This window comes from Equus przewalskii, chromosome 9 (assembly GCF_037783145.1).
Source record: "Equus przewalskii isolate Varuska chromosome 9, EquPr2, whole genome shotgun sequence".
NCBI classification, from domain to species: Eukaryota; Metazoa; Chordata; class Mammalia; order Perissodactyla; family Equidae; genus Equus; species Equus przewalskii.
The window spans coordinates 18,072,784-18,100,081 of NC_091839.1; the positions used below are offsets into that span (position 1 = coordinate 18,072,784).

The 27,298-nt window shown below is 52.3% G+C and overlaps 1 protein-coding gene across 2 annotated transcripts in view; it reads left to right on the forward strand.

Moving 5' to 3' along the window:
• Positions 1-268: 268 nt before the first annotated feature.
• Positions 269-27,298, forward strand: part of SULT2B1 (sulfotransferase family 2B member 1) — a 39,580-nt gene continuing 12,550 nt past the window's right edge. The window contains exons 1-2 of one of the 2 annotated variants that reach the window (XM_070633124.1): positions 269-466; positions 26,311-26,450. In XM_070633124.1, the coding sequence (XP_070489225.1) occupies positions 396-466; positions 26,311-26,450 (211 nt within the window). In that variant the 5' untranslated portion in view covers positions 269-395. Of the gene's footprint in view, positions 467-22,328; positions 22,505-26,310; positions 26,451-27,298 lie in introns of those variants that run through there. The other variant, XM_070633123.1, reaches the window with a different exon arrangement.

Consider the following 27,298-nt stretch of genomic DNA (forward strand, 5'->3'; position numbering starts at 1 on the left):
GAATGAATGAACAAAGGACTGAATGGAGCCTCTGAGATGGGATTAGCTCCTCTGTCTGACGAGCAGACTCAGGCCCCACATGCCCAGAGCCGCCAGCCGGGACGGTTGGGGTGCCAGATGGGCGCTGACCCCCTGGACTCTGCCCCGGCCACTCTCGAGACGCCCAGGACGGGCTTGCCCTCCTCCCCGCCCTCGGAGAAGGGTGGCTCCCTGCCGGCCTCTCCCCAGGTGGAGGCGTGGGTAGCAGCTGGGAAAACCGGCTGGGTGCAGCCCCTCCCCTTGGGCGGAGAGGTAGGCACCTGGCAGCCGGGTGGCAGACGCCGCTGCTGCGCATACCCGGCTCCAGGGCCACCTGCTCCCTGCGCGTCCTCCCCTCCCAGCCCTGCCCGCCTGCCATGGACGGGCCCGCCGAGCCCCGGACCCGGGCCCTGTGGGACACCTATGAGAACAATATCTCGGAAATCAGGTGAGGTCCAGACCCCAGGGCGGGCCGGGAGACTCCCCCCCCAGAGGAGCTGGCCTGGGGGAAGGGCCAGGGACTTCTGCAAAGCGGCCCCCGCCCCCCCCGGCCTCCTGCAGCCTCAGACCCGGCCGGGACTTGGCAGGCTGGGCTGGGCCGGGCCGGCTTGTCCACCCTGGGGTGCAGGTCCCTCTTGGAAGGGAGTGGAGGTCCCGGGTTGTGCTGAGTCATCAGCTGGGATGCCCAAGGTGGCCCTGTCCCCTTCAGGGCCTCAGTTTCTTTGTCTGTCTAAGGGATCCGTTCCAGCTCTTTGTCTCCTGATACACAACTGGATGGGAGCAGGGGCTCGCGTGCCGTAGTTGCTCAGGAAACACGAGAGACTGTGTCCCCCTTTCCTCCTGGGCGTCCCCCAAAAAGGCCTCAAATGGAAGTGCTTTCCCTCATGGGGGCTTAGAATCCGCCGCCTCCTCTGTTTGGGGCTGGACGGGAGAGCAGAGGTGGGTGGGCTTCAGGACTCGGCAGAGTCCCAGAGTCAGAGGCTGTATCCCCTGCGGGTTGCGGGCCGGGAGGATGGGCCCGGCCTCCACGGCCTTCATCAGAGAGGTTAGGACAGAATGCTCCTCACCTCTTAAGCGTGACTCCTTTGTTCCTGGAGATGAGTGAGACACGATTAGAGTACCCGCTTTGCAGATGGGGAAACTGAGGCTGAGAGGGAAAGTGACGTGACCATGATCACGCAGCCAGAGGCAAATCTGAATCCAGTCTGTCTGACCCCGGAGTCTGTGGTTTCTTCTCTCCCTCTGCATCCTCAGTGTTACCCCCTCCCTCCCCATGCCTCCATTTTTCCGATGAGCAAGTGGAGGCTCAGAGAGGGCAGGTAGCCGGTCCAGGATCACACAGCGAGCTGCTGAGATGATCTCCAGCCCCCGATATCTTACACTCCGCCAGGCTAGTCTCTCCTGCCTGCTTTCTGGCCCCCTCCAGATACCCCAGGCTGCACTGTCTCGGGCCCGCCGTTCCCCTCGCTCCTTCAGGAGCCAAGGCATGGAGAGGCACCCGGGACCCCAGAGACTGGAGCAGTTGGATTCTGATTGCTGTGTGATGTAGACGAGCTTCCCAGTGATTCTGGGCTTCTTGGGGTGACAGAGGCCGCAGGCTGGTCCCAGCCCTGCTTGAGGAAGGCCCCAGGACTCTCCACTCAGCATTCTCCTCTCCGGGGGCCCTCTGGCTTCTGCCCTTTCTCTCTCCGGAGATAATCCGGGTGCCCTCCCGCGCTCCCTCTCCAGGCAGGATTTACCCCCCGCCCAGCTGCAAAGTCCCCAGCCCTTGCTCAGTGCATGACTTTGATCCGGTCATTTGCCCTCTCCCAGCCTCGGTTTCCCCATCTGAAAAAGGAGGGTGAATAACCCTCATCTGTTAGACCCCTCTAGAGCTGAATGTCTGCAGCCCCCTGGGTGGTGCCCTTAGGACCCCAAATTTTCATTTCCATGAGCTTCTGGAATCCCCTGGACCCGGAAGGATGCCACTTATGAGGGCCCTTAATGTCCCTTCTGGGGCCCCCTCCCAGGCCCCTCAGACATACACGTCCCCACCATCGCGTGGGAACTCAGTGGCTCCCCCAGAATTGTCCCTCCTACTGGGTCGCCGTCTCAGGGATGGCCCCATCGGTCACCAGGCTAGACCCCCAGGCCTCGTCCTTCCTCCCCCTCCCTGCCCTCCTGTCCTCTGTCTCTCTCCATTCCCATGGCCTCTGGAGCCTCACCCCAGCCTCCCTGCCTCCAGGCCTTCCGTTTGCCTCCCCCTCAAAGTCCCCAACGCCCTCCGGGCCCTGACACTCTGGCCTCCCCAGGCCAATCTCCTCCCTTGCCTGCATTCCGCCTCCCTCAGGACTCCAGATTCTGTGGCCGTGCCTCACGGTTCCCCGTCACCGTTCCCTCTGTAAGGATTCCCAGAGAAACCTTCTCTAATCTCCAAATCTGGCCCTGACTGTCCTCAGCTCAAGTCCCTTCTTTGGCTCCCCAGCACCCACAGCAATGGTTCCCAAACCCTTTCTAAGGCACATATTCCTTTGCCCAAGTAAAACCTCACTCCCAAGCAGAAACACACGAGAGCGATGGAGACACAGCTGCTCTGGTGTGAAATGAGGTAGTGGGGTGGGGGCCCCGCTGGCCCTGCTCGCACGGCCCCGCCGGCCTGGATCCCGCACCTGGGGGCCTTTGCACCTGAAATTCCCTTTGCCCTGGGAGGACCTCTCTCCTTCGTCCGACAAACCCCTGCTCACACCATTTAAGATTCCCGGCCACCGCGTCATGCCTCTGGCTCCAACCCATCCCATCGGGGCTGGCCTGGTGGCACATGGTGGCACCACCATGCTGAGGAGCTAGGGGACAGAGTAGGGACCACCTCCGCCGGCCTCACTCGGGGGGCTAGGAAGTGTGTGAGAATGATGCCAGCGAATGAATGGAGGTGCAATTGGGCAATTTCTGAGCCGGTGCCTGGGAGATGAGTCAGGGCTGGAGGACAGGTGGGGAGGGGCAGGGCACGAGGGGAGAGGGGATTCGGGGACACCAGGACCGTGGCTGTTGGAAGGAAATGAGAGGCAGTGTGGATCTGCGGGGACCCGAGGAAAACCCCCATGGGGGCCTTGACTCCACAACAGCGACAGGAAGGACTCAGTGTCAAGGGAACGAAGCAATTCCCAGGACGCTCTCTGCAGCTGGGTCCACTTTTTGAAGGCCCTGCCACCCCCCGAAACAAGAAAAGCTAAGGAATCTATTGTTTCTGGAACACAGGAGTATGTGCTACAACTGTCTTAGAAAAAAAACAAGCCTCTGACGAGGATTTAATTCATGAGAGCCATTGGGGGGAGGAGGCCTCAGCCAGGCACGTTGCTTCGAACGTTTTAGTTCGTGGGGTTTGTTGTAAATTATGCTTTATAAATTTTATGTGTGTTGCACGTAGGCTTGTGTGTGTCTGATGTACTCAAAAGGGACAATAAGGGCAAAATAAAAATTTTAAGAGGAAGGAGTCAGAGGCAGGAGGTGGGTCGGACACGGACAGTCATGCCCAGTTTACAGGCACCAGAGCCAATGGGGAGACAAGCCCAGGGGACACCATTCCCCACAGCATTTTTTCAAGTGCTCCCGGGGCTGAGTGCTTTCCTCGTATTAATCCATTTAATCCTCGCCACTGTCTGAAATGAGCCAGCGTGAATGATTAACTAGTATCATCTTGTTTATGACTGAGGCAACAGAGGCCCAGAGAGGGTGAGTGACTTGCCCAAGGTCACACAGCTGCCAAGTGGGCGTAGTTGGGAATTGAACCAGGACGCCTGGCCCGACTCTATCCCGCCCTGGACGGACGGGATGGGCAGGCGTGAGAGGAATTTGGGGATGAGCAAGCTGAGGGAGGAGCAGGATTAGGGAGGCGGCCCCTGCCCTCACGGGAGGCTTACTTAGTAGGTACTCCACACTCTGATGCATTTCCTGGGCTATCCCGCAGGCTGGGCTGTACCTTGACTAGCCCCTTCCGGAGCAGGTCAAGGCCAGAAGGAGCCAGGCCGGCATTTGGACCTGCGATCACTGTTCCTCCCCTCCCTCTGATCTTGGAATCCCCCCAGCAAGGCCCTCGCTGATCTCTTTATGGCTGAGGTCACTGGCCCCAGTTTTACAACCCGGCCCCTCCTTATCTCGAGGAGAGCCGAGCCACGACTTTTATGGCTCCAGAGGTACTTTCTCCAAGGGGAAGGGGACCAATAATCAAAAGGTTAAAGCAATAAACAAATAATTAGATATTGGGCCTCATGATGTGGGTGGAATTTGGGCAGGCAGAGAGAAGATAAGGCACCGTGGTGAGAATTGGGGCCGGCCCAGAGGCGTGGTGGTTAAGTTCACGTGCTCCACTTCTGAGACCTGAGTTCGCAGGTTCAGATCCCAGGCACGGACCTGCACACCGCTCATCAAGCCATGCGGTGGTGGCGTCCCACATACAAAATAGAGGAAGATGGGCACAGATGTTAGCTCAGGGCCAATCTTCCTCGCCAAAAAAAAAAAAAGAAGAAGAAGAAGAAGAAGAAAGAGAGAGAACTAGAATAAGATGCTCACAGCCCTCCTTCTCCTCTCCCCACCACTGCCTGTGAGGGACCCAGGCTCAGACTCAGTTTCCTTCCTCACTTTGTCTCTAGCGGGCGGGGAGGTGGCCCTGTGTAGAGACCAGGACATGGAACATCCAGGACCCACTTGGAAAGAACTGAGGGGCCCAGTTTGCCCAAAGGAGGTTCTGCAGGAGAGAGAGTGGGACCAGTGGACCATCCGTGGCATCGAATGCCCAGGCTGGGAGGGAGAGTCTGGTCTTGCTGGGAGGGCTGGGTCAGACGCCCCAAGAGAGCTGTGACCGGCTACTCACAGGGGTGTCTGGCTCAGGCCGGGACCTGGACAGGGGCTCTGAGGACCCTGCCCCTGCAGGCAGGAATGCCTGAGTCACCCAGCTGCCAGAAGGCCACCCTGAGTTCAAATCCCATAGACACTGCCACTAGCCAGGACCCGCCGGCCAGCCGGGGTCGGCCTCGCTGGGCATCCATGAAATGGGCGTGTGGGTGAGGCCTGGGAGGGCCGGACCCGCCACTGTCTGCTGACTCAGGGTTTGTGCAGTTTCTTTCCTCCTCCTCTAATTCCCGGGGCCCCTCCTGAGCCAGGCGGTCGTGTGCAGGGCAGGGTGGGGACAGGATGAAGAGTGACAATAATTACCACCTTCCTGGGCGTTGGCCACGCACCAGGCCCGGTCTGTGGGCTTTCTGTGGACGAGCTCCTGGTCTCTGTCACAGCCCGGTGAGGCAGCCCATTTTGCAGACGGGGAAACTGAGGCCCAGAGAAGAATCATCCATCTGGGAATCACTCTGGAGACCCCACTCTTGACCCTCATGCTAGAGACAGGGGTCAGACAGGGCCTCGAGCTGCAGGAAAAGGCTGCCCCTCTGTGGCCATAACCTTCCTCTGGGGGTTGTCACCCCAGGTGGGATCAATGAGTCTGTGGTCCGAGCCCTCCAGAACAAAGCCGTCCCCTAAACACACAGTGCGAGCCCCCTAGGTAGACATTTTCCAGCAGCCGCATTAAACAAATAAAAACTGTAAGAGAAACAGGTCAAATTCATTTTAATTCTATATTTTATTTCACCTGATATACCTGAAATATTAGCATTTCAACATGTAATTGGTAGAAAAAAATATTAATATTTTATATTCTCCTTTTCCTATAAGCCTCTGAAATCGATTGTGAATTTTCTCAGATCAGACACTAACCTTCCATCAGAAACACTGGATCTCGGGACCAGCCCAGCGGTGTAGTGGTTAAATTCGTAGGCTCAGCTTTGGTGGCCCGGGGTTCACAGGTTCGGATTCCAGGCACAGACCTACACACCGCTCATCAAGTCACACTGTGACAGTGTCCCACATACAAATTGGAGGAGGATGGGCACAGATGTTAGCTCAGGGCCAATCTTCCTCACCAAAAAAAAAAAAAAAAAAAGACTGGATCTGCATTCAGATCTCATCACTGTTACAGCTGAAAAAGTCTATTCCCAGATCTGCGTTGTTCCAAAACTGCCTAAAAAGTTTTCCAATGATTGAATTGAGTGTCAGCGTTTCAGTGGAAATCAATAATAATTCAACACAACCAGAAGTTGAGTTCCCCAGTCACACCGGCCACATTTCAAGGGCTCAGGAGGCACCTGTGGCCAGAGGCCGCCATATTGGATGGCACAGAATGGACCATTTCCAGCATCGTGGAAAGTTCTGTTGGACCACATGGCTCCAGGCTGTGAGTGACCCCAGGTTGGGGGAGGCACATAGTAGGAGCTTAATGAATGTAGGTTAGAAGGGAGAGAGAGGAAGCATGAGAGAGAAAGGAAAGAAAGAGAGAATTCGAGAAGAGCCTTCAGGCTAAGGCACAGCAAGTGCAGAGATCCGATGGTGTGGTGGAGCATGGAGTGTGTGAGGGACAAGCAGAACTTGGCAGTGGCAACAGAACAACACTGGTTGTGCTGGCTTGGGGACCCAGGGGAGGTGGGGGCAGGACAGGCCCATGGGGGCCACAATGCGTCTGTCGGGCTTTGATGGCAGAGCTGGGACGCAGTACAAAGAACCCTGAGAATTTGAAGAGAGTGATTAATTTCTTTAGCTAGATTTTTCTCATTTATTATTTTCATCCTAAAAGTAATCCATCCAAGTGGTACAGGTCAACTGCTTTTTTACAAAAATCGTTTAAAAGTTTGTACAGATTTTAAATGTGCATGAATTGCTGAGGGAAAAAGAAAAGAATGGGGAGGGGGAATTTACCCTATCAGACCTTAAGTTCTGCTATAAAGTTACAATAAGCCAAACAGTATGACCCCACCCTATGGCCCAGCAATTCTGAGGCTACTTCTTTGCCCAAGAGAAATGAGAACGTAGGTTCCCCACATAGACAAGGACAGTCTGGGTGCCTTTATGCATAAGAACCCGGCCTGGAAACAGCCATGAACAGAGGAAATGGATATGCGCTGAGATTTATTCATACAGGGGAATCCTCCTCGGCCGTAAACACACTCTAATATACACACAAACACGGATGAATGTCAAGAATGTCATGCTGAGCAAACGGAGCCAGACGCCGAACAGTGCATTCTCTAAGCTGAGAGTTCTAGAATGCCCCAGGACCAGTCGACTCCATTTGTGATGGAAAAACTCAGAACAGTGGTCCCTCTGGGGTAGCGGTGGGGGCGGGTTGGGAAGAGGCACGAGAAACTTTCTGGGGTAATGGGCTGTTCTGCATGGCGGGAAGGGTTTGGATGGCATCGGGGTGTGAGGCATTCGTCAAAATTCGCTTCAGATTAGCGTGTTTCCTCGCGGCAAGTGGGCTAGCTTGCCGCTGGTTTAAAAAAAAATGGGATGGGTGCACATTGATCTGAAAAGATTGCCATGATATGGTAACAGAAAAACAAGCACGGTGCGGGGTGAGGTGTAAGATGTGATGTCCACATTGTTCAGAAGAGGAGGAAGAGGAAGGCAGGCGGGCGGGGGAGGAAGAATTGGAGCGCCCGCACTGTGAATACGCTTCCACGCGCTTCTGTAAGCGCAGCTGGTTACGCACCAAACCAGTTGTGTTTCAATCCCCAAGGCTGGCACGGCAGTGTCGGGGGAGACCACTGACTTATTAAAAAACCCAGATGATAATAAATATATATAACTTATCAATAAGACAAGATAATCAATAGATATAGGGATATGATTCAAGACTTTATTTTCCTAATTAGATTTTCTAAAAAGAAAGAAAACTACACGTGTGCCGTATTGAGGCAGTCTAGCGACGTAACAGGCATCCCCCCACTTCTGGAGCTTAACATAGTCGACGTTCACTGCAGGCTCACATCCCAGCCCCATGTGGGCTCTCTTGGCCACGTCCTTTGGGGCTTAGGCTCTGCCATCTGCACCTGTGGCTCCAGGTCCCCCAAGGACCTTGGCTGGTCCTACCAGCCAAGGGGGTGGCGGGTGAGCACGTGGCAGTCACTGCCACTATGTTCGCAATTCAAAATTCAAGACGTACAGACAAGCATGAAGTGGAAAATTCTAGTTCCCACAACCACCCCAGACCCACCCCTGGAGGTAACCACTTTTAATGCTTGCCTGCCAGAAAATTTCTCTCTCTCTCTTTTTTTTTTTTTGGAGGAAGATTAGCCCTGAGCTAACATCTGCCACCAATCCTCCTCTTTTTGCTGAGGAAGACTGGCCCTGAGCTAACATCCGTGCCCATCTTCCTCCACTTTATATGTGGGACACCTGCCACAGCATGGCTTGCCAAACGGTGCCATGTCCGCACCCGGGATCCAAACCGACGAACCCTGGGCCCCCGAAGTGGAACGTACACACTTAACCGATGCGCCACTAGCCCAGCCCCCAGAAAATTTCTCTTTATGGGTGTATCTTGTCTTCCCTTATTTATTTTTTAAGCATAATTAAGATACTGCTTGGTATGTGGCTCTGCCCTTTTCACTCTTTGTAGTATTTCGGACGTCTTGCCAAATAAATTCCACCTCCTTACCCCTCCAACCTTTTATTCCGAACATTTCAAAATATAAGATTTTTAAGTTGTGTCAACTTAAAAAACAAATTCGCCTGGTATTTTATCCTAAAAATGAGTTTATTCGGGAATAGCCAAAAGAATTAGAACTAGGGATGTGCATGCTACTGTGAACCAGAGGCAAATCCAGAGAACACAGGAGGGGGAGCTGCTTTTATAGAGAAAAAGGGGGAGGGGGAGGGGCTGCTCTAAAGGAAAGCCCATTGCAGGAAAGTAACAGTTCAGGGTGGCAACGGCTTCTCATTGGCTGAGCTGTAGCCTTTCTCATTGGCTGAGCTGTGGTGTTTCTCATTGGCTGAGCTGCGGCATTTCTCATTGGCTGAGCTGCGGCGTTTCTCATTGGCTGAGCTGCGGCATTTCTCATTGGCTGAGCTGCGGCGTTTCTCATTGGCTGAGCTGTGGCATTTCTCATTGGCTGGCCTGCAGTGTTTCTCATTGGCTGAGCTGTTACCAGGTGGGAAGAGAAATCTTCCTTCAGTAGTAAAGTGGTTTTATCTCCTGTGAAGATGCAGCTTCCATCTCTTCCCCTTTGGTGTAACTGACGATGTGTGATAGAGCTGAGAGCTCCCCCTGCAGGCCTTCCTGACCCCAATATGGTTAAGGTTTCTTTTATTAATTTCCACACTGTCCCCTTCTGATCAAGATCTTTCTCCAAAAGCACTGCTGATCCAGCAGGCATGTTCTCTGGTCTTGTCCCTTGGCGCCAGGAAGGACCTTTCCTGGTTGTCGTGTCCCATGTTGGAGTGAAGGTGCTTAGTGGTTGGAAACCATTTAGGCCACATTTGGGTAATGAGGAAGGTTAGGAGGGAGAAGGTTAGGAAGCATTTCTTATTCCAAGTCCATAGCTGTCTGAGGTCATAAGCATCAGAAATCATTTCAAATTGTTGAGCTAACATCACTTTCCTGGGCACGTCATTTTTACAGAGGTTCAACAGGAATAGGTACAGAACTTCACAGCAAGTATACAGAGTAAGATTAAGAGCAATACTCTGGGGCCAGCCTCATGACCTAGTGGTTAAGTTCAGTGCGCTCCACTTCAGTGGCCCAGATTCATAGGTTCGGTTCCTGAGTACAGACCTACACCACTCATCAGCCATGCTACAGCAGAGACCCACAGACAAAATGGAGGAAGATTGGCACAGATGTTAGCTCAGCAAAAAAAAAAAAGAGAGAGAGAGAGAGAGAGAGATCAATACTCAAAGCCCAGTTTGCCAGATGGTTCTAAACCAGGAGCCCATACCTGAAGGTAACCAGTTGAACAAATCAAAAGACAGTGGATTATTAGGTGAAGTTTGCTGTGGCCAATGTGCTTGCTCTCTAATCTTAGGTGACCGGGTTTCTGCTTCCCCAGAGGCATTTATCCACGTGCAACAGGAGGTGTTTGTTAGTGCACAGACACTTCCTAGCTCAGCAAGTGGACAATCAAGGGCTGTACAATTGTCCCAAACTTTCTTGGCTAGTGAGTTAAGCAACCATTGCTTTGCTGAAATTGCTTTGGCTGTGGACTGGGCCAACTCTTCGAGTGTCAGGGAGAGATTCCTGGCCATTTGTTCATGGGTGCTCACTCCGATCCATGGAAAGAAAGTTCCTCCCACGAAGACAAATCCAGAGTCACGTACACCTCCTAGAAGTTCTTGTTTAGAGTGACTATGGAGATTCAACAGGAGAGACCAATGAGAGGGCTCTTTGCTTATGCAGAGAAAACAGGACAGTGAATATCACGCTGTCCTTGTAATCTCCAGCCGTCAAGGCAATGAGTTGCCCAAGCATAAAGGCCATTACTGAGACCTGCACAAATGAAGACGTAACCAAGGGGTGTACATAAGGCTCCCACAGACGTGATAGCATCTATACACTCATTCATCAGCATAGAGGTGTTAGCATTGTATAACCAAACCTCAGATCCAGTGTCGTTACATTCCGAGAGGTTGCCTAAATATATGGGGATATGAAGAAATTTACTGATAGCCTGGGTTATGTTGCTGGCCTCACAAATTTTTTTATACAAATATTCATAAGATCCTGTTTGGGGGCCCGCCTGGTGGCAGAGTGGTTAAGTTCGCACACTCTAGTTTGGCAGCCCGGGATTTGCAGGTTCCATCTTGGGTGCGAACCTACATACCACTCATCAAGCCATGCTGTGGTGGCATCCCACATACAGAGTGGAGGAAGACTGGCACGATGTTAGCTCAGTAATACTCTTCCTCACCACACACACACACAAAAGACCTTGTTTTCCCCTCCCGAGTCTGGATTAAATTAAAGCTAGGAATGAGTTTAGGTGGGCTTAGCACCCTGAGTCAGTAAAATGGGCCAGTAGAGCAATTTAGATCAACAACAGCATGCGGAATCCTAGTGAAACTACTTATAGGGAGAACTAAGGGGTCATTAATCTCTTGGACAGACCAAGGTTTCTGACGGCAATCAGAGAGGTTCCTCCCTTTCAAAAGCGATTGGGAAATGCAGACAAGGGCATTGTCTTTCCAGGAAAGGGCAGGAGAAAGTACAGTAAGAAACAATGGTGGGAGGAGAGGACAGAGGCCTGGCCGGGGGTCCGTCTTGGGGAAGCTGTCTGCCTCAGATGTCAGCTGCTTCTCTTTCTGGTCAGTTTGATTTGAGGTCTCCAGTGTTCGTTTAGGACCAAATATTGGGTGGAGCCTTCTTCAGCTGTGAGATGAGTGCCCAAGGCTCAAGTTCCTGAAGCTTGGCTGCCATCTGGGTAGCGAGGAGGTCCTAGAATAGTTGCTTCCCAGGAGATTTCAAGGGCAGGAAAATTGGAAATACCCGTTTGGAGTCCTGTATCCAGACATTTAAGGAGAGTGGAAGGATTTAGGATCCAGTCCAGCTTACAAGTATAAGAAAACATTAAAGACAATTAACAGGACTACGGGCCAGCCTGGTGGCATAGCAGTTAAGTTCACAAGCTCCACTTCAGTGGCCTGGGGTTTGTGGGTTTGGATCCCGGGCGCAGACCTACACACCACTCATCAAGCCACGCCGTGGCAGCATCCCACATACCAAATAGAGGAAGATAGGCACAGATGTTCGCTCAGGGCCAATCTTCCTCACCAAAGAAAAAAAAAATTAATAGGACTTGAATTTAATGTCTACAGAAGTGAAAACATAATTTCTTTCTCCACAACAACCTCATTGTAAAAAATAAAGATAATCATAGTAAAATTAGTTTGTTTGTATTAAACTTGGCCTGATTATTTATATAAATGCAGCAAGGATAGTGATTGACCATAAAATCTTTTCTTTTTTGTTTTTTTGAGGAAGATTAACCCTGAGCTAACTACTGCCAATCCTCCTCTTTTTGCTGGGGAAGACTGGCCCTGAGCTAACATCCATGCCCATCTTCCTCTACTTTATATGTGGGACGCCTACCACAGCATGCCATTTGCCAAGTGGTGCCATGTCCACACCCGGGATCCGAACCGGTGAACCCCAGGCCACCGAGAAGTGGAACGTGCAAACTTAACTGCTGTGCCTCCGGGCGGGCCCCATAAAATCTTTTTTAAAGATTGCTTTGCTGAAACTCTGGAAGGAAGGTACTAGGCTGATTTTTCAAGCCGTTTCTTAAATCTATGTGGTCATATCTGAGTCTGTGTACATCTTTCTTGAATATAATATTCTAGTCAAAGCCTTGTCAATGCAGCCAATATTTCCAACTGTGTCCTGTTGCAAGGAGAACAGCCTTTCACTGAACCCACGCAAAGACATTCACTGTCATGAAAAGAATACCTAAGAGTTTCTGAATTCTGGAGGGATCAGGTAGAGAGAAAAAGATGAATGTTTCAACCCTCGTTGCAAAGATACACCTTAGCAAGTTGCTCTAAGTTATAGAGAGCTTAAAGGAGAGGAGAAAGAGGGGTCCTTCACATCTGGAAACCAAAACATCAAAGCAATCAGTCCTCCACTCGAGTTCCAGAAACTTCCACCCACTTCAGTCTTATAATGTTAAAGGTATCAAAGCCTGTATTCCAGGGGCCTGGGCTGGTGGCCTAATGGTTAAGTTCGGTGCACTCCGCTTTGGCAGCCAGGGCTTGGTTCCTGGATGCAGACCCACAACGCCCGTCTGTCAGTGGCCATGCTGCGGTGGCGGCTCACATCCAAAAAGAGGAAGATTGGCAGCGGGTATCAGCTCAGGGTAAATCTTCCTCAGCTAAAAAAAAAAAACACACACAAAACAACCTCCTGTATTCCAGAGTACTTGTGAAAGTCTTTTCTATGAAAATCTCTTTGAAAATGAAACATATTTGTGAAAGCATTGGAGTAAGACAATAGCTGTAACTGACAAAGGACTTTTTAAAAAAAGCAATGGGTAGGGACCGGTCCGGTGATGTGGTGGTTTAGTGCACATGTTCTGCTTTGGCGGCCCGGTGTTCGCCAGTTTGGATCCCGGGTGTGAACCTACACACCGCTTGGCACACCATGCTGTGGTAGGCGTCCCACATATAAAGTAGAGGAAGATGGGCACGGATGTTAGCTGAGGGCCAATCTTCCTCAGCAAAAAGAGGAGGATTGGCAGCAGATGTTAGCTCAGGGCTAATCTTCCTAAAAAAAAGAAAAAAACAGAAGTAAGCAATTGTGAACTATATTACCTTTTTGCGGCTTGGTGAACTTAAAATACCTTTTATAAATTTCTAGAAACGTGCCTTTTTTTCCCCAGAAAATTTCTGAGCATGGCATAAAACATGTTCACTAGTAGACTCAAATCTCTTTAGTTTCTCCAGGATGGGAAGCCAAAAGTAGATAAATTTGTGTTCAGTAATTAATGTTTTAGTATTTTATCTTGTTTGGACAACGACTATACACTGTTTAGTTTAACTTAGTATAAACTTTGTTCTTATTTACATTTATGTTCATTATTGCTTTTTTTTTTTTTTTTTTTTGAGGAAGATTAGCCCTGAGCTAACATCTGCTGCCAATCCTCCTCTTTTTGTTGAGGAAGACTGGCCCCAAGCTAACATCCGTGCCCATCTTCCTCTACTTTATATGTGGGACGCCTACCACAACATGTCTTGCCAAGCGGTGCCATGTCCGCACCTGGGATCCAAACCTTTGAACCCCAGGCTGCCAAAGTGGAAAGTGAGCACTTAACCACTGCACTACCAGGCCGGCCCTCATTTCTTGCTTTTAACAACCACGCATAAATTAGACATTAAATAGCCAACCATCATCTTAAATTACTTTCTTGCTGACAAATTTTGTAGCAGAGACAGTATGAGCCCACTCGACTAGTAAACCCAGGCCGAGAGAAAAGTTGCACATTTGTGTTATACCCAACACTAGCAACTCCGAAGCGGTGCCTGTTTTCTATTTACATCAACGACCTTAAGCTAGCTTTTATTTACTAAGGATCCACCCTAGGTCACATGAACCTGAAAAGCATTTAAGTTAATTTCTATAATATTTCTGAGATTTGGGAATACTTAATTTATAAGCACTTAATTTCAAGCCAACTAAATAGAGCTTTTTACAGGTCAATTCTAGCGATACTGTCTGGAGGTAGAAAAATATCACATCTTTAGAACATATGTAGACACAGAGCTGGACCTAAACAGAGATCTCATAGCTTTCATTTTAAAACATTTAGCCATGTCTCGGGTACAAAACTCTAAAGAATAGTTGGATCCAAATCGTATTTCTGGCAGATGGACTAAGTTAATGTTGCTTGTTCAGATGGCCAAAGTCTTTTACTAAGTATTTTTCTTTGCATGCTGTAAGGATCCTTTCTGAGCTGTTTTTGGCATCATTTTATCTACTATGAACAGTCCAGGGCAATTGCTATTTAAAGTTTTCTTTCTAGTTGTTTATTTGCTCCAGTTAACTTAGAAATAGTAATTAAGAGCTCAGCATTTGAATCCTCAAAGGGCCTGATTTCAAAGGGGACAGGTTCTCGAAGAGGGGACGAGAGGAAGATGGCGTAGGGGGCAGAGCCTGGACACAAGAAGGATGCCGGGGCGGAGTCCAAGTCAAGGCTTCTGGGAAGACGACCCAGATGGCGCCTGAGACAAAGAACAAGGGGGAGGGGAGCATGAGGCTTCGGAGTCCGTCTTGTTCTGCCTCAGTTCTTCAGCTGATTCCGGTGATTTAGACATGGTGTCTTGTAGTGAGGTGATTTTAGCGCTTTGTGTGTATCCAGAAGCTTCCAGGTACTAATGAAAATAGACATGCCATCCATTTCCAGTATTCCAATTTGGTTTTAAGAAAAGCTAGTTTGGGGAGATTGAAAGATCCCCATAATGGCCATTGCAATTTCAGGCTGCTTTCAGTCTGTTTGGCCCATTTAGTTAAAAATGTGCATGTAGGGGCCCAAAGTTCTTGAATATAAACCCAGGCCAGGACCCCTGAAGGAGGGTTTCCCTCCGAACATTTAGATGATGGCAATCCCATTTCTGACGTTTCCTCTGAAAACCCAAGAAAGTTGCTAAAGTCCTAGCCCTGATCCCCAAAGCCATCTAAAAACAAAACAAAAGTTGCTGGATTCCCAGCCCCGATTCCAAAAGGAATCTGGAAAAAAAACAAAAAAACAAAAAAACAAGAAAACACCACCAGGATTTTCAGCAAGCCCAAGCAGTTATCTTCTGCTACCTTCAGAAAATAACCGAGTACTCACCAAGGATGATGCCTTGAACCCAAAGACAGAGCCTTAAACCAGAAGGACAAAGTCCCTCCCCTGAGAAGACCAAGCCTCTCCTGATCCCAAATAAAGCCTGAGAACTCAGAACACAAGAGGAGCGGAGCTTGAAATCCAAGAGGAGACCCACTAAACCAAAGCAGGTGGCCACTCACAGAGGCAATGAGCACAAGAAGCTGGGTGTGGGTACCTCACTCAATCCTGGGGCTCGGCATCGCTCTGGGGTCGTCTCCTCTGGATCTCACTTTTCTGATGCTATATACGTCAACTTAAAAAGCAAATCCACCTGTTAGTTTATCCTCAAGATGAGTTTACTTGGGAAAAGCCAAAAGAATTGAAACTCAGGACGTACATACGATGGCAAACCATAGGCAAATCCAGAGAACAAAGGAGGGGAGCTGCTTTTACAGAGAAAAAGGGGGAGTAGGGAGAGGCTGTTCTAAGGGAAAGTCCATTGGGGGAAAGTAGCAGTTCAGGGTGGCAGCGACTTCTCATTGGCTGAGCTGTGGCGTTTCTCATTGGCTGAGCTGTGGTGTTTCTCATTGGCTGAGCTGCGGTGTTTCTCATTGGCTGAGCTGTGGCATTTCTCATTGGCTGAGCTGTGGCATTTCTCATTGGCTGAACTGTGGCATTTCTCATTGGCTGAGCTGCGGCATTTCTCATTGGCTGAACTGTGGCATTTCTCATTGGCTGAGCTGTGGCATTTCTCCTTGGCTGAGCTGTGACGCTTCTCATTGGCTGAGCTGTGGCATTTCTCATTGGCTGAGCTGTGGCATTTCTCATTGGCTGAGCTGTGGCGTTTCTCATTGGCTGAGCTGTGACGCTTCTCATTGGCCGAGCTGTGGCATTTCTCATTGGCTGGACTGTTGCTGGGTGGGGAGAGAAATCTTCCTTCAGTAGTAAAGCGGTTTTACCTCCTGTCCAGGAACAAGCATCCTTTGGTAATGGCCACTGTGTGATAGGCATGAGAGCTCCCACTACAGGCCTTCCTGCCTCCAATTTAGCTAAGATTTCTTTTGTTAATTTCCACAGTTGGAAGAATTACCCAGTGAACACTCCTCTACCCACCACCACTAAAATTTCATTGTACCTGTTTTATCGAATATCTGTGCATCCTTCTGTCCATCCATCAATCTTTCTTGTTTGTGATGCATTTCAAAGTAAACTGCAGACATCAGAACATTTCACCCTGAACATTCCAGGCTGCATATCATTAAATAGACTTCAATATTTGTTTATGAGTTTTTCTTTTTTTAAAAAAAAAAGATTTTATTCTTTCCTTTTTCTCCCCAAAGCCTCCCGGTATATAGTTGTATATTCTTCGTTGTGGGTCCTTCTAGTTGTGGTACGTGGGATGCAGCCTCAGCGTGGTCTGATGAGCAGTGCCATGTCTGCGCCCAGGGTTCGAACCAACGAAACACTGGGCCGCCTGCAGCGGAGCACGCGAACTTAACCTCTCGGCCATGGGGCCAGCCCCGAGTTTTTCTTATAATAGATGAAGTTTACGCACAGCACGCTGCACACATCTGAAATGAACCAGTTTTGAGAAATGTGTGTGTAACCCAATCCCTGTTGAGACATCGACACCTCCTTTTGAGAGGCTGGATTCCGATGTGGGCAGGGCCCTGGTTTATTTAGCCGGTCTTGATTTATTTATCCAATGCCGGCTTGTTCAGGTCCCTCTTATAAACTGTGTTGCGGGGCCACAACTAGAAGGACCCACAACGAAGAATATACAACTATGTACCGGGAGGCTTTGGGGAGAAAAAGGAAGAAATAAAATCTTTAAAAATAAAAAAAAAATTGTGTTGCAACTGACATCCTGGTATATATTTCCTCCGGCGCTTCCTCGCGGGCACCCATGTATTCCATAAATTTCCGGAGGTCAAGTTCCTTTGTGCATCCGACAAATATAATGGAGTGGCGGCCTCTTGTCGGACACTGGTTCTGGGAGGTGGGACATCGTAAAGGGAGAATTTCTGCTCCCTCTTAGCTTCCCTACTAGCGGAGAAGATGGACTTAAAGAAGTCAATAGACAAAGAAAATATGGCTAAGTATGGAAAGAGCTGTGAAAGAAGCAAACAGAAAGCTGAGGTGGGGAAGGACGGGCATGTGGGCGGTGTCCCCTGCGACGTGCTCTGCATAATTTAAATATTGCCAAGTGACGTCCCAAAGAAGTTCCTCGCATCACTCTTCTGCCAAGAGGGGAGGGAAAGAGCCTGTTTCCCTGCGTTCTGGCCAAGGCGTCAGTCACATCGCCGAGGTGGAGGAGCCCAGAGGAGACGAGCTCCCTGGGAATTTCAGGAGGTGAGCGGGGGCAGCCTGGGCGGCGGGACACCGCACAGCGTGTCCCGGGAATGATGCGCATTGAACCCAGCTCAGGCTCCCGGAGTCTTGGCGAGTGGACCGCGGGCTCCCGCTGTGAGCCAGCAGGGCGGCCCGGCCGCTCAGACGCGGCTCCTGCAGCCCCATCGCGCTCCTGGAAGGGCGGCGCCGCGCACAGGGGCGAGGACCAGACCCGGCCCCGCACAGACCCCGCATCCCGGCAGCCTCCCCGCTCGCCTCCTTTGCCCACGCGGTTCCCTCTGATACCCACACGCGGCTCCTTCCCTCACCTCCTTCAGGTCTGCTCAAAAGTCACCTCCTCAGAGGGCCCTGCCCTGACTCCATCCGTCTAAAACTACAATCCCCACCAGGATACCCCGTATCTTGCCCCCATCTGCTCCATTTTTGGCCATCACCATCCAGTTATTCCATTTAAAACCTTATGTGTTGACGTAATGGTTCATTCAAACGTAAACTGCAATCAGGTTTTTTTGTCGGTTGCACGCGCTTCTGTATCCCCCAGCGCCCGGCAGAGAGTGGGTGCTCCGTAAATATTTGTGGGATGAATTAATAAACTTGCCCAATCTCAGACAAAAAGCCCTAAAGCTCCCCGGGGATTCTTTGGACTCCTCTTGGACACCAGACTGTAAGGTCCCTGGAAATGAGGTCCTTGTCCGTGAGCACCCCCCTCCACCGCCACTGCTTGTTCTTCAAATCAGACGACAGAGGGCTTGAGAGCTGCCTCGGGTCACACAGCAAATCCAAGGCAGGGCTGTGACGTCGGCGGGAGTTGTTTCTCTGCATATCCCTGGGTGGCCAAGAGGGACAGCGGCCAACTGGATGGTTTATTATAATAATGGCTAATGGACGTTAAGCATTCATATCAACAAGGATCTTTTAAACCTCGTACAAACTGATTTTTTGTTGGAGTGTATGGTTTTATGAATTTTGACGCATGTATAGACTTGTGTACCATCACCACAATCAGGACACAAACTCCCATCATCTCTTCGCAGTCGCACCCTCCCCATCCCTGACTGCCCTCTCCCTCCAACTCCCCACCACACCCCCACCCCCACCACTACTGATCTATTCTCTGTCCATATGATTTTGTCTTTTCAAAAGTGTCATATTAGTTTCCTGTTGCTGCTGCGACAAATGACCACGAACTGAGGGGCTGAAAGCCATGTAAATTTCCGCTCGTACACTTCCGGAAGCCAGAAAAATCAGTGTCATTGGGCTAAACTCCAAGAGCCAGCAGGGCTGCGTTCCTCCTGGACGTTCTTGGGGAGAATCTGTTTCCTTCAGTGCCTTTTCTAGCTTCTAGAAGCTGCCCTGGGGCCGGCCCCGTGGCCGATTGGTTAAGTTCTAGCGCTCCGCTTTGGTGACCCAGAGTTTTGCCCATTCGGATCCTGGGTGCGGACGTGGCACCGCTCATCAGGCCATGCTGAGGCGGCATCCCACATGCCACAACTAGAAGGACCTACAACTAAAAATATACAACTATGTACCGGGGGGTTTGGGGGAGAAAAAGGAAAAAATAAAATCTTTAGAAGCTGCCAGCCTCCCTCGGTTCCTCGTGGCCCCTTGCTCCATCTTCGAAGCTGGCCGCGTAGCATCTTCCAGTCTCTCTCCTCTCTGACCTCAGCTTGGGTTGTTACACCTTCTTCTCTCATCCTCCCGCCTCACCCCTGTGAAGACCCTGTGATGACCCTTAAGGCCCACCACCCGGATAACCTCCCCATCTCAGAGTCCTTGACGTAAGCACAGCTGCAAAAGCCCTTTTCCCACCAACGTAACGTATTCCCAGGTTCCGAGAATCAGGACATGGACGTCTTTTGGGGGGCCAATCTTCAGCTCACCACCCTCATACGAATGGGATTATACTTTGTGCCTCCCTGCGTCTGGCTCCCGGCCCTCAGCGCGCCGCTGGCCTGGGAGGGTCATCCCGTAACCAAACTCAGCTCCCTCTTGGCGAGTGCGCAAGCACAACTGAGGCAGCAGTGGGTGAAAAAAGGTTTATTACTTGCACAAGCCATGGAGAATACCGAGGATACGTCCCAAAGCGCTGCCTCCCCGACGGGGAGGTGGGGGGGGGGGCTCCTTTTATTGTCAGGGTCCGTACAGCTCATGAATATTCAGTTAGGAAAAAGGCGGGAGAGTGGGGTTCCCCGCCTTACAGCCACGTTCTTTGAGGACGCATGCGCGGTATGAGCCAAACCCGGCAGCTCGGCCCCGCCCGGATGAAGAGGGTTCAGGATGCTGCTGCGGGCAGGGCCTCGGGCGGGTTCCAGCTGGAGGGGCGCAGCCGACTCCCGAGCCATCTCTGCGGTTGGGTTCTTCCTGTTTTTCTGGAGCCTTGTCTGCAAAACATCTGACACTTTCTGCAGGTTGTTAACCAAATCCTCAGCAACCCTTTTGCTCCCACCTTCCTGGCCGCCTGGTTCCCAGGCGCGGGGCCGTGGGCATCCGCGGCTTGTTTCTCGGCATCGCCCGGGAGCATCTCGTGCCTGAGGCGCGGGTACCACTGTTGAGCCTCTCGGCCGCTGCAGGACCCTCGGGTTGTTCCCCGTTTTGGGGGCGATTGTGGATAACGCGGCTGTAAAGACGGAGCAGAGATGTTGGTGTGAACATGAGTTTTCCTTTCTCTTGAGTTGAACCCCCAGGAAGGGGAGAGACTGTGCTTTAAAATCTGCGCTTATATTAGGATATTTCATGGAGGTACATTAATGGACAATATATAACCGAATAATAATAATAATTAATAATAATAGTAATATTCCCCTGGGGGTTAAATATCCGTGTGACCAAGGGGAGGGAGGCAGAAACTGAGACACAGAGAGAATATGTGGGTTGCCTGAGGTCAAATCCGGGTCCTCCTGACTCCCCACCCTCCCACCCCCCTGCCCCAGGAGAGAACCGTGTGAAGGGGCGGGAGGCATCGCCCCATGGCACTGAGTGGTTAGGAGCACAAACTGTGGGGCCACACAGCCTGGGTTCAAATTCCAGCTTTGCCGCCTGCGGCTGTGCGACATTAGCCAAGTGTCTTTGCCTCTCTGTGCCTCCATTTCCTCCTTTGTAACACAGGGATGGCACAACCACCCACCACCTAGGGCCCTTGAGGGAAGAAGTGAATTAAGGTACCCAATGTCGTGGGCAGTACAGTGCCAGGAGCGCTGTCAGCGTGATTTTTCTTTCTTCAAGAAATGCTGACTGAGGGCCCGCTCTGTGTATGCCAGCGTTCTAGATCCACTGGCAGTCAAGACAGACTAAAAAGATAATAAAAATCCCCGGTCTCAGAGCTTGTGAGCAAGCAGAGAAGAAAGGTAACAGGCAGTCCACGTAATATGTAAAGTATAGAGTAGCTCGGGAGGCGACAAGTGGGACGGGAAAACAAAGCAGGTTGAGGGGTGGGTGGGTTCAGCTGTGAAGAGGGTGTCAGCGGAGGCCTCAGCCCTGCTGGAGGTGAGGGTGCCAGTCACAGGCCTGAAAGGAAGACAGAGAACAGCCAGTGCCAAGGCCCTGAGGCAGGCTCGGCCTGCCGTGTTGGAGGAACAGCAAGGAGCCCAGCGCGGTGGGAGCTGATAGATGAGGAGGAGAGGAGAAATGGAGGCAGAGAAGGATCCGGGCGGACCTCTAAGGGCCCTTTGGCTCTCGGGAGGAGTTTGCTTTTCTGTGCGAGATGGGAGGGTTTTGAGCAAGGGAGGGACAGGAGCCGACTGTAGTCCTTCTGGCTGCCACATGGGGAGAACTGACCAGAGGGATGGGAGCGGGGGGGAGCAGGCAGATCTATATGGAGGTGACTGCCGTAGTCCACGCGGCTCTAATCCTTTCCGAGTTCCCTCAAGGAAGGTCTTCCTAGCCTCCTTCTCCAATTGGGAAAACTGAGGCACAGAGAGGTTGAGCCATGTATTCAAGGCCACACAGCTAGTTGGTAGCAGAGCCTAGGTTCAAATCAGAGTCTGTCCAACCTCAGCCCATCTCCCTTCCCCAGTGCGTGGACCAGGCTGCCTCTGCAGGTGGTGACTGAGTCCTCACCACCAGGGGATCTGAAGTGGGAACAGTTTTGTTTATGGCACACCCGCTGTGTGTCAGGCACCAGGGATAAAAACACTGAACCAGACAGACACATTGTGTCCTAGCGGCAGAGGGAGGGGGGAGGCTCATTGACAGCTATTTGCTGAGACCTCCTATGAAGACTGCTGTGTGACCTTGGGGACATATATTAACCTCTCTGGGCCTCCGTTTCTTCCAGCATGAAGTGGGACTCTCAATACCCACTCCATGGGGTGCTGGAAGGAGCCTGTGATAACGCGTCTTCAGCATAGCATTTCCGCAGGGGTGGCTCCCCGACCCTCCTCCTCTGCTGGGACCAACTGGAAGTCAGACGTGATCTTTGAGGTCCCATGAGGCCAGAGGAGTGGGCAGACCCAGGCTGTGTGGGGCCTTGAGTTTCGGGCTGAGGGGCTGCGGCCATATGGGGGATGGAGGGAGGGAGAGACTGGAGGCCGGGAGACCAGGGAGGAGGCTGGGCTGAGGGTCCCGGGGTGTCCCGAGAAGGCCCGGCCCGGCCAGGAAGCTTCCAGGAGGCTGAGCGTGTCCTTGGCCGACTGCCCATCGTGTGGGCTGAGGTTCCTCCCACCGCTGGCTTCCGATCCGGCTCCATCGTCATCTTCAGTCCTCTGCTCCGATGGAGCGAGGGCTGCCCGCCAGGCCCTGACATGGCCTGAGGACAAAACAGGCTTGTGACCCAGCGAGAGGAAAGGTCATCCCCGGGCCAGATTTGACGTACAAGGTGGAGAGAGAAAGTACACAGCCCCCGTTTGGGGACACGCAGCGAGATTCGGCCAAGCAGGAATGCAGGTGCAGGGAGGGGGGCCTCCACGGCCTCCAGGCTCCAGCACAAAGAAGGGCAGGGGAACGGCATTCCTGGTGGAAGGAACAGCAGATACAAAGGCCCGGAGGTGGGAATAATGCTTGATGTATTTGGGGGCTTTGGCTGGAGTGTGGGGTGCATGGGGAAGGAGGGACGGGGACAGAAACTGTCTACAAGGCTGAGGTGCAAATCCCACTCTTCTTGGTACTTGCTGTGTGGCCTTGGCCAAATCGCTTTCCCTCTCTGAACCTTCATTGTCTCATTTGTAGCATCGTAACACGTAGGGAGATCTCAGCTCTACCCCACTCACGCCTTGATTATTTGTTGAATACTGATGCTCAGTTATTTATGGGGCAATCAGTCCTTCTGGACTCCGAGGGCACAGGGGTGGGGTTTGGCTGGAATGAGGCCAGGAATGAGGCCAGGCTTTGGGCGTCTCTAAAGGCCCCCCCGGGGATTCTGGATTTGAGGGCCTTCAAAGTCCCCACAGGGGAGTCTAAAGTCCCCGGGGGGGATGAGAACTGCTAAGGCGGGTAAAAGGACCTAACTCTGATCTTGGACTTTCCTTCACTTTCTTCCGGGTAAACCACTTCATTCATTCCCGATTCATTCCATCACACACTCATTCATTCATTCACACATTCAATCGGTCAGATACGGGCTGAGGACCAACACGTCCGCCCACCGTGGGTTCCGCCTGGGCCTCGTGGGGTGTGGCTTGGAGATGCAGGTGCTGAGGGAGGAGGGGGGCACCCTCCTATTTCCTCATTTACGCGCTCAGGGACCGTGTCAGGGGCTCCGGAGGGCGCAGGAGCGTCTCCTTGGTGGCGTCTCCGTTTTCCTCTCCTGTAAGCTGGGGAGCGAGGTTCTCCTTCAAGGAGCTGCTGGAGATCAACGACTGGGACAAAGTCGAACCCTAAAGGGGTCTCCGCGCCCTGAGAATCCACCAGGAGCCAGGCGCTTCATGTCTATCATCCCTTTAATCCTCGGGGAGGATTAAAATCCTGAGGGGGAGGTTACCGTTATCCTCAAGTGACAGGCGAGGAAACTGAGGCTGAAAGAGCTGAGACACCCCCCCCTCCCGCCCCAGGGCGCAGAGAGAGCGCACGTGACCCAGGAAGGCAGAGCCAAGGCCTAGGCCCTCAGCCTCTAATCTGCCCGGTAACTGATGACCTCACAGCTCCAGCCCACTGAGCTAAATCTGCCTGGCAACCAGTGACGTCACTAATTCCACCGCAACTCTCAACCAATGGGGTGGCTGATGACATCACTGCCGATTGAGTCATCGCAATTTGCTGAAGGCCTACTGTGTGGGGACCGCTGTGCTCAGCAGCCCCCTCCTCTGGGCTCACACGGTGCTCGGTGTTGCCTCTGTTACTGCGGAGAAGAAGAGTAATTTTAGCTCAGATTTATGAATTCAGACTATGAGCCAGGCTCTTTTTAACCGTATTTATGTCAATTGATACGTTAAACCCCCTCGCTATCCCTATTTTACACAGTGCTTGGTCCGTGCCAGGCACAGTTCTAAGCAATTTTACGTGTTCATAACAACCCTATGAGGGAACGATTATTATTATCCCCATTTTATGGAAGAAAACAATGAAGCACAGAGAGGTTGAATGACCTGCCCAAAGCCACACAGCTGGTGGGACATAGAATTCCAACCCACGTATGCTGGCTCCAGGGTTGATGCCATTAACCGAGACACTGTGCTACTTCTCCTGTCCCCGTTTTATCGCTGAGGAAACTGAGGCACAGAGAGATTAAGCACCGGACCTCAGCTTGGCTAGAAAATGCCACGGATGGCCAGCTCCAGAATTGCAGCCTTACCCACGCCTGCAAAGCCCCCACCCCCAACCCCTGTGAGGTGACCAGCTGTCCCCCACTGTCCCCTTGGGAACAGCCCCCAGACGGGGACAAAGGGGGACCGTTGCCAGCAAGACACAGCCCACATGCCAGCTTCGCCCACAGCCTCCCTCCTGGCCCCCCTCGGGACGCTGCCCTCACCTGGGCTGCCCAGAGCCCCCCGCCACCCCACCCCAGGCAGAGGCCACAGTCCTTTTGTCCTTCTGCTCCAAGCCTGACTCTGGTGCCAAGCCTTGGAAAAACTCTCCGCCTCTCAAATCCTTCGGGAAAGACACCGGAGCCCCCTGGGCCAGTGGAGCCCTCATGGGCCTCAGTTTCCTCACCTGTCAAATGCACAGACAAGGAAGAAGGAACAGAAAAGCCCTCTGCAAGCCAGCCGGGTTTTCAATCTCAGTGGGCCCAACACTTTGCCTCCTTTTTATTAAACACAGTTGTTTTAGTGGGAAGAGTATTTTTTTCCTTTAATGAATATTCATTCATTTATTGAAGGTTTTAGTAAAGTGAAACTCATACCACTGTGGTACCCAGCCCTTCATCAACAGCTTAACAAACTTGGCAAGGTGGGCACGCTGTGTCACCAGCCCCCCACCCGCCCCGGCCCCCAAGGATCACGGCTGTCCTGCCACAGGGTTACTTTGTCCTGTGTTTGAACTTCCCATAATTGGAATCATATGACCTGACTCTCTCCTGTCCCTCATCCTTCATTCAACATTATGTTTCCGAGTTTCATGTCTGTGGTCGGACCCAACCCTCTTCATATAACCGAATATTTGTAACATCCTCTTTGCCATCCTGAAATGAAACCCACAGATGATAGAACCTAGTTACACACATAATTTTTTTCCTGGTTCAGTGTATTGTCCCAGGGGTACTAGAAAGGGCCACAGATGGGGGCCGGCCCCGTGGCCAAGTGGTTGAGTTCACGCGTTCTGATCGGCGGCCTAGGGTTTCCCAGGTTCGGATCCTGGGCGCGGACACGGCACCGCTCGTCAGGCCACGCTGAGGTGGCATCCCATATGCCACAACCAGAAGGACCTGAAACTAGAATATACAATTATGTACTGGGGGGGTTGGGAAGGAAAAAAAAAAAAAAGATTGGCAACAGATGTTAGCTCAGGGCCAATCTTGGGGGGAAAAAAAGGGCCACAAATGAAAAATCTCTCTCCCACAAAAGCCCCATGGAACGCATCCCCAACTCAACTTGACCTTAGCCGGGTCCCCCAGATGTCCACCCCTCGCCCACGCCACGGACGGGCGACCCCAGGGGAGGCTGTGACAGAAAGAGACAGTGGATTAAACGGATTGCTCTTAAAACTTCTCACTTTGGAAAAGGTTACTTCCATATATGGCTACGTGGACACATTGCTGGGGTTTTGGAAAAGCCCCTTGAGCGAGGGGCTTGAAGCTTAAACTGTTTTAGCTTCACGGTGACTCCACGTCTGGGCTTCGCAGGTGGGCTCTGCCGCTCTGTGGCCGAGGAGGAGCGGGCAGGGCACCCGACACTGGCCTCAGTTTCCTCGTTCGTGAGTAAGGTGGCGACTTAGCGTCTCTCTGGAGACTTGAGGCCAAGAGCAAACGCGCGGAAAGCACTTAGCCCCACTTTGCACATGTGAAGTGCTCCATGTCCTACCAGCTGTGTGGCTTTAGGCGAGTGCTTCAACCTCTCTGCGCCTCGCTTTCTTCATCCGTAAAACGGGAATCATAATCATCGTCACCTCGTAGGATTGCTGTGGGGTTTTGTAAACCATCCCCACTTTGCAGGTGAGAGAGCGAGGCCCAGAGGAAGTTCCTTGCCAGGGTTCCACTAGCCGGTGGGGTGCCCTGCCCATTCCCCGGCCGGCCCTCCCTCCTGCCCTGAGATCCCTCTGCCACTTTCCACCTTCTGTCCTGGAGGCCAAACCTGTAAGGCTGGACACCGCCGCCCCCCGCCCGTGGTGCAGGCCCCTGGGACGTTGGAGGATGCGCAAATGCGGGCCCCCCCGCCCCGACCCTCCTCGTCCTCACGGTGTCTCCCCCACCCTCCCGCAGCCAGAAGCTGTCAGGAGAATACTTCAGGTACAAGGGCGTCCCCTTCCCCGTCGGCATCTACTCGCCGGAGAGCGTCCGCATCGCGGAGAACGCCGACGTGCAGGACGACGACGTCTTCATCGTCACCTACCCCAAGTCAGGTACCGCGGGGCGGGGCCGGGGCGGGGGCGGGGCCTGATGAGGAGCGGGGCGGGGCGGGGGGCGGGGTCTGAGGAGTGGGGGCGGGGTCTGAGAGGGAGGGGCGGGGCGTAGGAGGAGCGGGGCGGGGCCGGGGTCGGGGGCGGAGGAGGAATGGGGCGGGGCCGGGGCCGGGGGCGGAGGAGGAATGGGCGGGGCGGGCGGGGGCGGGGGCGGGGGCGGAGGAGGAGCGGGGCCTTGGGCTGCTCAGAGCAGACGGGCTTGGCCTTGGTCCGGGGGTCCATGCGCCAGGAGCACCGCTCCCCCGATCCCTGCGGGCTCGCTCCCCACCCCCAGGTGGGCTCTCCCATCCTCATCCCTGGGAGGCCTTCCCTGACCTCCTGGCTGGAAGGGCGTCCCCATCCTGTCCCCCTCTGTCCCCTTAGCTAACCGCGTACTTCTCTTGACGTATCACCACCAGCCTCTGTGTTATATTCTAGTTTGTCTTGATCGCTCCTGGGTTTGTGAGCCTAAAGCAGTGCCTGGCACATAATAGGTGTTTAATTAACATTTGTGGAAGGAAGGAAGGAAGGAGAGAGGGAGGAAGGAAGGAAGGAAGGAAGGAGGGAGGCAAGGAAGGAAGAAAGAAGGAACACAAGGGAGGAGAGACGATCTTAATTTTCTCCATTCCGTCATTGAAATGCTACTTTCTGATCGTCTGACGCGTGTGAGACACAGCTGTGAACAAGGGAGACATCTGTAAACTTGTTGGGAGAGACAGGCTTTACTTAACCATGCCATCACCTATATTACTATATAATTAGGGTTGGGGCGGGTCCCCCCCTGCAGAGAGCATTGGGTGCAAGTCACA